Raw genomic sequence first — 12,553 nt, forward strand, 5'->3', positions numbered from 1 at the left:
CCCCCGTCCTCGCAGCACCTCGTCCATGCCTGTTTCCGAGTGTAAACCGTTCTGTTTTCCTTTACAGATTCCCAACTGTGGCGGTTAGCATTGGATTTGCTGTTCACCAAGAGGTACAGCACGTGGCTCAGGTCCCCGGGGGTTCCTTAAATCAACCTTCCTTTTTGGCTTCCTCCTCTGCCCTCCCGTTTTGCTCTTTGCCCTGTGCCTGAATCATGACTAGTAAATCGAAGTATGTGTTTTTCAAATTGAGAAAATAACAAGTGCCGACTGGTTCGGGGCATGTAGGTTCAGGGCTCTGTGGTCAGCCCTCACCTCCACGGTGGCTGTCCTCATTTCCACTGAGGCCTTTTTGTACAGCTGCCGTGGAAGGGGAGACCCTGAGCAACCATCCAGTTAGCGTCCAGCTGACCCCTAGAGCGTGTGATCTCATCACAAACTAAAAGGAGCTCCTATTTTTGGAGAGCGTTTTTAATCTCAATATTCTATTAATTCATCTTTATCTCCCTCTGGCCATTAGGATGAGAAAGCGGTTCTTTCAGGGTTCCCAGAGACCTTCTGAACTAAGCATTATCATGGGACCTTTGTGAGAGGCACGTGGTCAACGTTTAAACTTTATTAATCAATTCAAGCCATAATGCTTTGGAGAGCCTTAATTTCTTGGTAGTTATGACAGTTCTGTTTAAATAGGGCTAGAAGCTCAGTGCTTCTCAGTAGCAGCCCTCCTCTACTACAGTCTTTGTTCATCTTAATCCTTGAGCTTAGCACAGATGGCCCAGCATGGAAGCTTAGAAAAGTTTATACCCATCTCAGAGGACTGAAGTTGAAGATAAGTAAGAATTTTAATACAGGAATTTGGATAAGGACTTCATAACTTGCTTGTTTCTCTGTTAAACGTCACTGAGACCAGTGACCATGGGAGGATGGGCAGTCCTCAGGGGTTGATGCTCACGACCGGCATCTTCCCAGTGACGGTGAGACGGGGCTCCCTGAAGGCCGGCCAGGTCCTCAGCCCACCTAGGGGTCTGCTTGTGACTGTTCTGTGTCCTCAGCTTGTGGTGGGGTCCTTATTAAAGACAGTCTCCCCCATCCACTCCATCCCTGGAGTGCAGGATGAGGACATTTCTCTTGTTCCTGGGGCCCACCACCATAAACCTTAGAGACCAGCACAATTTGAGGATTGATCTGGATTTGGGAATCCTCTTAAAGCCAGGGTACTGGAAAGGGGAGGTACTTAGTATTACTAGAAGGCCGCAGTCTCAAAAACTGGAGACTGTATGACCCTCCCCCCACCACCACCTTACTCTAGAAATACCTCTTTCTGTAGGCTGAGGCATCCATTCCAGTGTAGTTGAGCTCACCCCAGGCTGGCGAAGACTTTCCTAAGGCATTTGTCCTGGATCTTTTTTTATTTCCTAGAGAGGTGAATACTTGGCTGACCCCCAGGTCTAGCATACTTGCTCCTATTAGCCCCAATAGTGAAGGGTTGAAGAAAAGGTGCTGCCAGGGAGGTGACAAAGCACGTGGCTGTGAGGTTGCATCACTTTTCACATTGACCTCTCATTGGAAGTCTGTCACAGATGCTTTGTCACCTGATTAGGACAGAGAGGCTGCTGAGGATGCGTCTCTCTTCCGTGAATCCCTCCTCTCTTCTGGGATTTCCTTGGGGTCCTGTGAGTCTGCTGGCTGTATAGACGCATTCTTAATTCTTCACACATCAGCAAGTTTGAGGATTCGTTATGAAATTTGATTAGTGTCACAAGCAGCTTTTTTTTTCCAGTTTAAAAAAGAAAGAGACTTCATAAAAATTATGCTTTTTCAGTAACTTCTGGTTACTAATGCTTGATTATGATGTTAATTTTAAAAATAATTTTATTAGTCTCAATATAGTCTTAATATAGCTCTTTTATGTAAAAGTTTGCTTTTGTGTCTAGGTTTAGTTTTAAATCAAGACACTAATTTTTTTTTCCATCCTGTTTTGGAAAGTAATTTTCAAAACTTTGGAAGTCACCTTGTCACAGCACTGTCCTAACACTCAGAGCAGCTGTCACCGTTGAATGGCTCCATGGTCATCCATGTCTAATAGTGAACTGTGTGTTTTCTGTCCCACCTCTGCACCCCGCAGCTCGAATTCGGAGTGATTTACCACTGCACAGAGGAGCGGCTGTACACAGGCCGGAGGGGGCGCGGCGCCTTCTGTAATGGCCAGCGGCTGCGGGTGTCTGGGGAGACAGGTAGGGCTCCCTGCAGCTCGTCTCAGTCCATTTCAGATGGAGAAGTGACAGTGGGAAATGCCACACATGTCACCGTCATGTGGGAACATGGGGGAAATTGCCTGCCGTCGGTTCCATCTCTTCTTAGAGACATTCTGTCCCTGATGACCTGGAAATGGAGCCAGTTCTGGATCTTAATGTTGTTAATGTGGCCAGGAGCTTTAAATAGTCTCATTCCATTTTGCACGTACATCTTTCATCTTTAAGGCCAAAAGAAATCCAGGCTCCAGTTAGGGTTTGGCTTCTAGTGGGATGGTGTCTTGTCCAAGGCCAGAGACAGTCAGAAGTACACACTGGCCCTCCAAGTGCCCAGGCATGCCTGATGTGCCCTGGGTGCTGTGCCCAGGTGCAGCGTACGGGTCCCTCAGTGTAGACTAGCCACAGTTGGCCTCAGTTTCTGTGAGGAGGACAGCCATGGGCATGAGTTGGGTGAGTGGCATTTCTGTGCACCTTAGCCCTACCACTGTGACTGTGGCTGCCCTTATTTTCCATAAAGCAGAACATCAAGGACATCCAGTAGCTTTTAGAACAGGGCCACTGTTACACGCAAACTGCCTGGAACTGCCTGTCATTAACAACTTGCCAGTTTGGTTTTTCACAACTTTTTTTGGCCTCTCTCCTGCATTGATTAAGCTAGTGATATTTCCTTGCATCGTGGGACAGGTCCTGTCGAGGACAGAAAAAGGTCAGGCAGATAAAGAGAAGGAAGGGTCCCAGGCTAGAAGCAGCTGGGCAAGGAGATGATTTCATTATCCTCTATTTATTCCACCATCTCTTCCTCCCTGACTGGTGCCTACGTGCCTGGATGGCCTCAGAGGAATCAGGCGTGTCCTCCTTCCACTCCAGTGTGTACCATAGTGAGCCTGTGCACCTGCCTGTCCAGCACAGTGGGACCTGTTGCAGATCTGACCTGTTAGGAGGTGGCCCACCACTACATGAAGAATGGAACAGACAGGACATAGAGAGAAGAGCTGGCTTCCACAGAGGCCAGGAGAGTCCTGAGCAGGGAACTTGAAGGGAGATCCAGCAGGATGGACTAAGCAGTCAGTGCTTCAGAAGGCGGAGAGGTGTCAGGACGGCTTCCAGCCTCCCTCATCTCTCCACTCTCAGAGTGTTTTGTTTGGCTGCATATAGAGTAGTGTTAATTCCAGCTTTGCATGCCAAGAAGCAACCACTCAGGCCTAATTGTGTAACACAGTGGTGAGGAAGCATGTTATTAAACCTGCCCAGGTGACCTTTGCTCTAGATTTCATTTGATTCTAACACTAAACCCCATTCACACACACTTGGCTTCCTGCTTGGCTGCCAGTGTGGCTCCTTCATGCCGTGCATGCCCTTGGTGGGGCTCAGAGGCCTGCTTGCTCATGCACTGGCTAATGTCAGTCCACCAGGGACTGTGTGTGGTCACCACTGTGTCTGGCCCTGTAGGCACTTCATGACTCAATAGAAGGACAGAAGCCCCATCCCACAGGGTTCTTCACTCAAACCCTGTCCTCCCCGCCCCTCTGTGCACAGCCATGCTATGGTTCTTACGTCTCTCCAAGTGCTTGTGTTCCACGGCACATGTGTGACTTGAGGCATTCTGACTTACGAAGTCCAGTGTGTGGTTTCCGACCTGGTCGTTTTCTTCCGTCTGGGTGACTGGATTCCTAGAAGACGTGATAGTGCGTACTTGTTGGCAGCACAGACTCTCAGGATGCCATGCAGCCCTGATTTCAGATCCTGATTCGGATCCTCCTGGACCAGCAGGAGGCATGGAGGTTAAGGTGCTGGATCCCACATGGCCTATTGCATGGTTCAAGTCCTAGACCTGGAGGCTTGAAAATCATGCTGGATGCATGTGCATACGTGTATAAAAATACCAAGAAGAGAAGGGGTTACGGCATGATCATCCCCCTGGGGGGGTGATGATTTCTCACTTTCTCTCTCTCTGGTGAGTGCACACACCCTCTAACAAAAAAAAAATTTTTTTTTTTTTAAATGATCCTGATGATGCCACCTCCTCAACCTTGTGACTTTGGCAGCCTCTCTGAACCTCAGTTCTTATGTTCAGAATGGAGATGATGATAGTAACTGTGAGAATTAAATCATATTAAGTATATTAAGTTCCAGCATAGTACCTGGGACATAGTATCCAAAGGAGAGCCAGCATCAAAGAAACTTGGGTCTTTGCACAAGATTAATCACGTTCTGACATATCATCGAACTTAGGATGCATTTCTGAGAGGAACTGCCACTCACCTTTCCCTCTGTGCTTTCTTTTCCCTCCCCTTTCTTATTCCTATTACACCTTTCCAGAATGTCTTTAATTCACCATTAAAAAAAAAAAAAAAAACTTCACTGAATAGAGGTAAAGGATTATATGGCGGCAGAATTTCATTATAGCTTTTTCTTCAAATCCCACCATGCAAAATGTCAGATCCAGAGAAAGAAGACAGAACATGTACACTGAACCCCTGTGCCCCGTCCTACCAGCTCACAGCCAGTCCTGCTTACCTGTACCCCAACCCAACTCACGATTCAAGGCCCAGATGGCATATCACTTTCTAGCCAATATTATGTGTGTATCTCTGAAATATACAGACCAGTTACTTAAAAAACAGATTCATAATACCAGTATCACTCCCCACCCAAAATTAATTATTCTTCAAAGATTCAAAACCCAGCTATGGGAACCAGCAGTTGGCATAATGGCTATGTCGCTGGACTCCCATGCAGTCGACCGTATTTTGAGTCCCGGACCCAGTGGCTTAAACTCACGCCGGGCGTGTGTGTATGCGTGCCCAAGATCCTGAAAGGAGAATGGAGGAGAAGGGATTGTGGTGTGGCCATCCCTTCGGGGGGTGCTTTCTTACTTTCTGTCTCTCTCTGTCTTTCTGGTGAGCACAAGGCCCTATAGCAAAAACTTCTCAAAAAAAAGAAAAAAAAAAAAGAAAGAAAAGATCCAGCTATGGCAGCATACAATGGCGCAGCACTCAGAGCGTTGGAGCCACAAGGAAGACCAGGGTTCTGATCCTGGGTTGACTGAAACTCCAGCACACACATGTGCATGCTCATGATCATGGCTGGCTAGAGGAGCGAGGGGGATCATGGTGTGGTGGGCACCTGTGGAGGAGCCTACTTCTGTTTCTCTCTCATGGAAGAAGTAAAAGAAATAAAGCTACAAAACTATTTAATAACAAGTCAGAGTTCAGTTATCTCATCTTATAGAAAATGGTCTTCAGGGTTGGCCCCAGGGTACAGTGATAACACAATGCATAGGGAGCTGGATCCCATGTGTCTAACCCAGGCTTGATTCCCAGCTACCAATGGCTTGAAAATCAGGCCGGGCATGTATGCATGTGTGCCCAACATCCTAACGGGATGGAAAAATGAAGGAAAAAGAATGGCAGCATGACTATACCCCATGGGGGGTTGCTTTCTTTCCCCAGCTCCTTCCTCTCCCCCCATGGTGCATGCACACTCTCTGGCAATTAAAAATAATAATAAAAAGAACACCTTCCAGAGCCTTGGACTAGAACTTGTGGTAATTACTGCTCCTGGGACAGTCTTTGTTGCTAGGCATTTTCAGGCACAGAACTTTTTAATATCAAATTCAGGGTCTGCCCTGAGGTTCAGGGAGGCAAAACCCACACAACTGACTGAGGTTCAGTCTCAGGCCCAGCAGCTTAAAAAATAGGCTAAGTGTGTGTGCATGTATGCCCAGAATTCCAACAGGATGGAGAAGTGGAGAAGGGATTGCAGTATGGCCATGCCCTGTTGGGGGTGTTTTTTCCTCTCCCTCTGTCACCTCTGCCCCATCTCTGTCTCTGTCTGGCAAGTACACACACCCACTGGCAGTTAAAAATAAATAAATGGGGCTAAGCAGAGGCGTAGTGGTAGAGTGGTTGGGTCCTACATGGCCGACTGTGCAGTTCGAGTCCCAGACCTGGCAGCTTAAAGGACAGGCCCGGCATGTGTATGGGCGTGCCTAAAATCCTGAGAAGAGAAGGGACTGCAGTTTGACTCTCCCTCCTACTGGGATGCTTTCTCACCTTCCCTCTCTCTGTCTCTCCAGCAAGCGCCCTATAGCAACTTTTAAAAAATAATAATAATAAAATTAACTTAATAAATAAATTCGTCCTGAGTTCATACTGATGTTTATGAATCTCATTCATGACTACATCCCCTTCTCTTCCTACTGTGTGAAGTGCATTTTCTGATTTCTCTAGCCTTGTGATCTCAGGACCAACCCATTTAGACTCCCCAAACAGCTATTGAGATATCTGTGGATCTTTGAATTTCAAAAACAGTTCATCTTGTTCATGATAGAGAGTGCATCTGTGTGCGTGAGAGAGACACACCCTCCACATGGTCTCATCATGTCGTGATCTGCTTCTCCCAGCCCTCCAGCCCATCAGGATTGGGGCATGTGCATGCACCCTGCATATTTCAGCTCTACCTGGCCAGGGACCCAAACTCAAGATCAGATGTGTGGCTGCCAGCACTGCAGCTCAGGCCACTGACTAAGCTACTGAGGTTGGGCCTCTATCGATGTTTCTATATTAGATGTTTAAACTTAAGAAATCTTGAAACTATTTATTCATTTTTAATGAAAAACTCATTATATCTTGACATGAATAATGTATTTTGATGGAAAATAATCATATTTCCTGAAACAAAAAATTTGTAGTCAAGAGAGTGGCATCATTTTGTATTTTTTTCAGATCTCTGAATGTCTGACTTAACTGGAATCACATTATCTGTGTCAGTATTCAATCTGTTGTAATTTATCGCTTTGATGTGTGAAGAGAATCCGACCACGGACATGTAGTTGAGAAAGAAGGGAGTGTTTTCATTGATTTCTTAGGTAATTGAGGATATTCTTCTTTGATACTAAACCTAAACTCAACAAGTTGTTGTTTCTTAAAGGTTAGCTGTAATGGAAATTTAATATCATAGCAGTGAATCTTTCAATACTCAGTTCTGTTGAAATCCCCTGGACTGGCAACCAGCAGATAGCATAATGGTTATGTTGCTAGACTCCAGCATGACCAACAGCAGTTCTAGTCCCAGACCCGGAGGCTTGACACTCACGCTGGGCACATGTGTGTGCATGCCCAAGATACCAAGAGGAAACTAGAGGAGAAAGGATTGTAATGTGGCCATTCCCCCTGGGGTGGGGGGTGATTTCTAATTTTCTGTCTCTCTTTCCAGCAAGCACATGCACTCTATAGGGAAAATCTCTCTAAAAGAGAGAGAGAGAGAGAGAAGGGAAAGGAAGGGCAGGGTAGGGTAAGACAGGGCAGGGCAGGGAAGGGAATCCATTGACTGTCTTGTACTTCGGTGGATCTTTTGCCCAGGAATGATTTTTGTAACATTATGCATTAGTCTTTTGGAAACTAGGTTCACTCAAATTTTCAGCTCGGTTGACATACATCATTATAAAATACAGAAAAAAAAGTTGTATTCACTAATACCACTACTTTTATCAGAAAAAGTTTTTATGTGTTGGGAAGGTGTCAAGCTTACAGTGGTAGAACAAGTTTTCCCAAATTCCAATTTCCACTTGAAATCTTGTATTTTATCATTGGCAACCTTGACTCTTAAAATGATAGATTCACTTTTTTTTCTTCAAGGAAATGTCTTCCAAATGCCATAGTTTAACTAACTATGAGGGAGTCTTCACACTATTCATGGATAATGCATGTTACAAGAAAAGCCATGCATAAATTTCAAAATTTTTTGCACCAGAATTAACTTTTACTTTAATTCTATTTTCCATTAACTTTTTGAAGTACCTTTTAGTTTGTCTAAATTCTCTTGATGTACTTCTTATCTTATCCCAGAGAATTTTGATAAGACATCTAGTTAGGGTTCAAGATTTAATGCAAGCAATAATTTTTTTTTAAAGTTTTGCCATAGGAAATGTGCCCTCACTCACTGGAGAGACAGAGAGAGATTGTGAGAGGGAAGATATCACCCTGCAGGGAGGATGGCCACACCACAATCCCTTCTCCTCCTTTCTGCTCCTGGGATTTTGAACATGTATGCATGCTTAGCCCGTGTGAGTTTGAAGCCTCAGGTCTTGGACTCAAATTGTGGTTGACCATGTGAGATCCAGTGCCTTAACCACCACGCCACTTGCTGGCCCCTGCAATCAATAATTTTTACAGCTTCAATATTGCTATTATTTCTTTTGCCAGAGGGGAATGTGCTCGTCAGAAAGAACCGAGAGAGAGAGAAGTAAGAAAGCACCCCTCCCAGGGGTGCAGTCCCTTTCCCATTACTTCCTCTTTTTGGGATTTTGGGCATGCACTCACATGAACCACGTGTATTTTTCAAGCTGCCAGGTCCAGGATTGGAACTGTTCAGTTGACCATGTGGGATCCAGCCACCTTAACCTCCATACCACTGGCTGGCCCACTCCATTATTCTTAAATAAACCTGACATTCTCCCCACTTTGCATGTACAGCAGTGACAGCCACAGTGACTGCTACTGCAGGGTGTCCCATTGCCGAGCTGTGGAGGTATGGCGTCTGTTATCACCACTTTTAGTATCATCAGTGGAAACGTTAATAAACAGAGTGAAGAAGGCAAAGAATATCTCAGCACTGAGGCCAGCAGGTGGTGTGGTGGTTAAGGTGCTGGACTCCCATGTGACTGTCCATGGTTTGAGTCCCAGAGGTGGAAGCCTGAAAATCACACCAGGCATGTGTGCATGCATGCCCTAAATCGCAGGACGAGAGTAGAGAAGCGACTGCGGCATGGCCATCCCAGGGAGTGATTTCTCACTTTCCCTCTCACTGCCTCTCTCTGTCTCCAGCAAGTGCACACACCCTAAGGCAAAAATCTAAAAAGAAAAAAAAGAATATCTTAGCATTATTATGAAAATGGCAACTTCATAGACTCCTGAAAGAATCTCATATTTCCTGAGTTATTACATGTTCCCTGCAGTTTATCAGTGGCCTTTATACTTGGAAGTCCATCTTTCTGGTAATAAAACCCGTGACTCACATTTTGTTGTCTTGAATATCTTAAATTATCTGTGTTTTCTTCTAGCATAAGCATGTTATTGAAAAGCTTGAAGACAGTTTGATTTTCTTTCCCTTTATAAGGGACTTGAATTTTTTTTTTTTGACCTGAATGCCCAAAGGCATTGTTTTCTATTTCTTTAGAGTACAGAACAGTTGATCCTTGAACAAGATGGGTTCGAATTGCACAAGCCCACTTATAAGCAGATTTTTCTCAATAAAGATATTGGAAAATACATAGTCCATTGCTGCGGCTCACTGCTAATGCTCTGCTTAAGGGAAGCTAGATCCCAAACTGTGCCCTTGGTACAAATCTCCTGCCTGGTCTGGCTGAAACACCAGGCACACCTGTGCGACTAACCCTGGAAGAAGGAGATCATGGTACGGCCGGTCTTGTGGCGGGTTCTCCGCACTGTCTCACTCTCACTCTTACATGTGCACACATACTCTGTCATGACTGAAGAAAAAAGAGAGTGAGAAATACAGTACAGTACTGTAAATGTATTTCCCTTAGCATTTTCTTAACGTTTCCTTTTCTCTAGTGTACTTTATTGTGAGAAGACACAATACAAATAACATACCAAATATATTAATCAACTATGTTATCAGTGTGTTATGATAACTGTGTAATGTTATCAGTAAGACCTCCACTCAGTAGTAGGCTTTGGTAGTTAAGTTTTTGGTGACGTCAAAAGTTAGACACGAGGGCCTGCCTGTGTCCCAGTGGTTGAGGCAGCCTGATCTCACACTGTCATCGAGTTTGAATCCCAGACCAGACAGCTTGAAAAACATGCCATTTACATGTGCATGCATGCCCCAAATCCTGACAGGGTAAAGAAATGGAGAAGGAATTGCAGTGTGACCTGCCCCACTGGGGGGGGAGGGTGCTTTCTCTTTCTCCCTTTTTCTCTCTGTCACTCTGGTGAGTGCACGTTCCCGGGGTGGGGGAGGGGTATGTTATTTCTGGATTTTTTAACTGTGTGAGGGTTTGGTGCCCCTAATCCCCACATTGTTCAAGGGTCAACTATCATTTTGTTAGGGTATAACTCAATGTGGTTTCTTCCTAGTTGGTTTTGCTAGGTACATGGTTTGTCCTTTCAGTATGTGATTTCCAGTCCTTTTCTGTCTTTATTTTTAGCGTTTTCTTAACTAACAATTTTTATTTATTTATTCATTTCCAAATTATGCTGCTTCTTTTTTTTTTTTTTCTTTTTTGTCTTCTGGAAGTCATGTGTGTTGGGTCTTCCCTGCTTACCTTCAACTGTCACTTTTTCTTTTTTTTTTTTTTGGAGAAGTTTTTGCCATAGGGCGTGTGTGCTCGCCAGACAGACAGAGACAGAGAGACAGAAAGCGAGAAATCACCCCCCAGAGGGGTTGGTCACGCCGCAATCCCTTCTCCTCCATTCTCCTCTCGGGATCTTGGGCACGCACACACACGCGCCCGGCGTGAGTTTTAAGCCACCGGGTCTGGGACGCGAACCGCGGTCGACTACGTGGGAGTCCAGCGACAAAGCCATTACACTAACTGCTGGTTCCCAACAGTCACTTTTTCTTATAGCCTTAGCTTTTCTATCACTTTTTTTACTCAAATTTTTTTTTCACCCTGTTTCTTATAAAGAAGCACAATCTATGGTTTATTCATTTTTGTGTTCCTTTTACTTCATTTCTTTTCTGAAATATTTTCGATTTTTTTCTAAGTTCTGTGACCTCTAAGTTTGAGTTGCAGTGTTGTTTCATCTATTTTTTATTTCTTTTACATGAGCTACTTTTGTTTGTTTTGTTTTGTTTTAAGAGGTTTTTATCTTACGGTGCATGTGCTCTAGAGACAGAGAGAGGGAAAGTGAGAAGTCATTCACCAGGATGGGCAGCCCCAATCCCTTCTCCTCTATCGTCTTCCTGGAATCTTGGGCATGGGTGCACGAGCACCCTGTATTTCAAGCCATCAAGTCTGGGACTCGAACTGTAGTCAGCCATGTGGAAGTCCAGCGACGTAACCACTACGCTATCTTCTGGTCTTGCTACTTGTATTTTGTGGACAAATCTTTTGGAATTCTTTTATCAACTGTAGAGATGTTATTCTGCTGTTTATTCCTTTTTTTCCCCTATGATAATTGTGTTTGGAATTCAGCCATGATTCTTTCTAGTTACCTATTTTTATTTGAAATTTGTATTTCTAAACTTTGAGAGTTTGGAGATGTGTGCTGGTTTAGGGTCGTTTTATAGTTTCATGGCTCCAGAGCTCCCCCCGCTGTTGATTGTATGAAGTATTCAAAAACAGTCTTGTCTTTTTTGGTTTCCCTGTTCCTTTACTCTTATCTGGGCCTTCCCTTTCCTTTGCCCCTGTTATCCCTGCCTAGTGATTTTAGACCTGTCCTTTCAGGAGAAGCCAGTTATGAGAGATCACAGGGTCTGAGCATCTCCATCCCCTCAGACCTCCCCATGCCTATACCAGGGACCTACAGTGGCTTTCAGACAGTGATTGCTATGGAGATTTCAAGTTTGCTGTTCCCAGGTCAGTAGATGCTCAGTGCGTTCCACTTTCTCCTCCTGGACAGGCTGATGCCACAGGGTCTTGAAGCTGTTAGAGGTTTACCCTCACACTCTTGTGTTTGGAGGTTTGCATATATCTTATAGGTATAATTGCTATGTTTTTATTTTTTCCAATTGCCAGAGGGAACACATGCTCACCAGAGAGAGAAAGAGTCAGAGAAACAGAGAGAGAGAGAGCAGAAGGAAGTACCCCAATGGGATATGGTCATGCCACAATTCTTCGCCTCCATTTCTCCAACCTGTTAAGGTTTTTGGCATGCATACACATGCACCTAGCATGTTTTTCAAGCCTCCAGGGCCAGGATTCAAACCACACTTGGCCATGTGGAATCTGGATGCCTTCAAATGGTTAATGGTGTATAAGAAGTAAAAGAGTTGAGATATGTTTATAATTTTATAATTCGCACTTAATCTTACAATTGTACATTTAAAAAACCAGTTTGTGGGACCAGCAGTTAGCGTAATGGCTATGTTACTGGTCTCCCATGTAGTCGACCATGGTTTAAGTCCCGGACCCGGCGGCTTAAACACACACCAGGCACGCGTGCGTGCCCAAGATCCCGAAAGGAGAATGGAGGAGAAGGAATTGCAGCGTGGCCATCTCCCCTGGGGGGTGATTTCTCGCTTTCTGTCTCTCTGTCTCTCTGAGGCACACACCCTATAGCAAAAATCTCTCCAAAAAAAGAAAAAAAAACAAAAACAATTTGTGCCCATAG

General features: G+C 44.8%; 1 protein-coding gene across 1 annotated transcript in view; it reads left to right on the top strand.

The window, feature by feature from the left end:
- IMPA2 (inositol monophosphatase 2) overlaps nt 1-12,553 on the top strand; it is a gene marked incomplete at its 5' end in the record, with an annotated part of 66,375 nt that overhangs the window by 41,781 nt on the left and 12,041 nt on the right. Inside the window, 2 exons of the mRNA XM_014582316.1 lie at nt 68-113; nt 2,126-2,234. Of these exons, the coding sequence (XP_014437802.1) occupies nt 68-113; nt 2,126-2,234 (155 nt within the window). The remainder of the gene's footprint in view (nt 1-67; nt 114-2,125; nt 2,235-12,553) is intronic.

This window comes from Tupaia chinensis, unplaced genomic scaffold (assembly GCF_000334495.1).
Source record: "Tupaia chinensis unplaced genomic scaffold, TupChi_1.0 Scaffold143584_1, whole genome shotgun sequence".
NCBI classification, from domain to species: domain Eukaryota; kingdom Metazoa; phylum Chordata; class Mammalia; order Scandentia; family Tupaiidae; genus Tupaia; species Tupaia belangeri.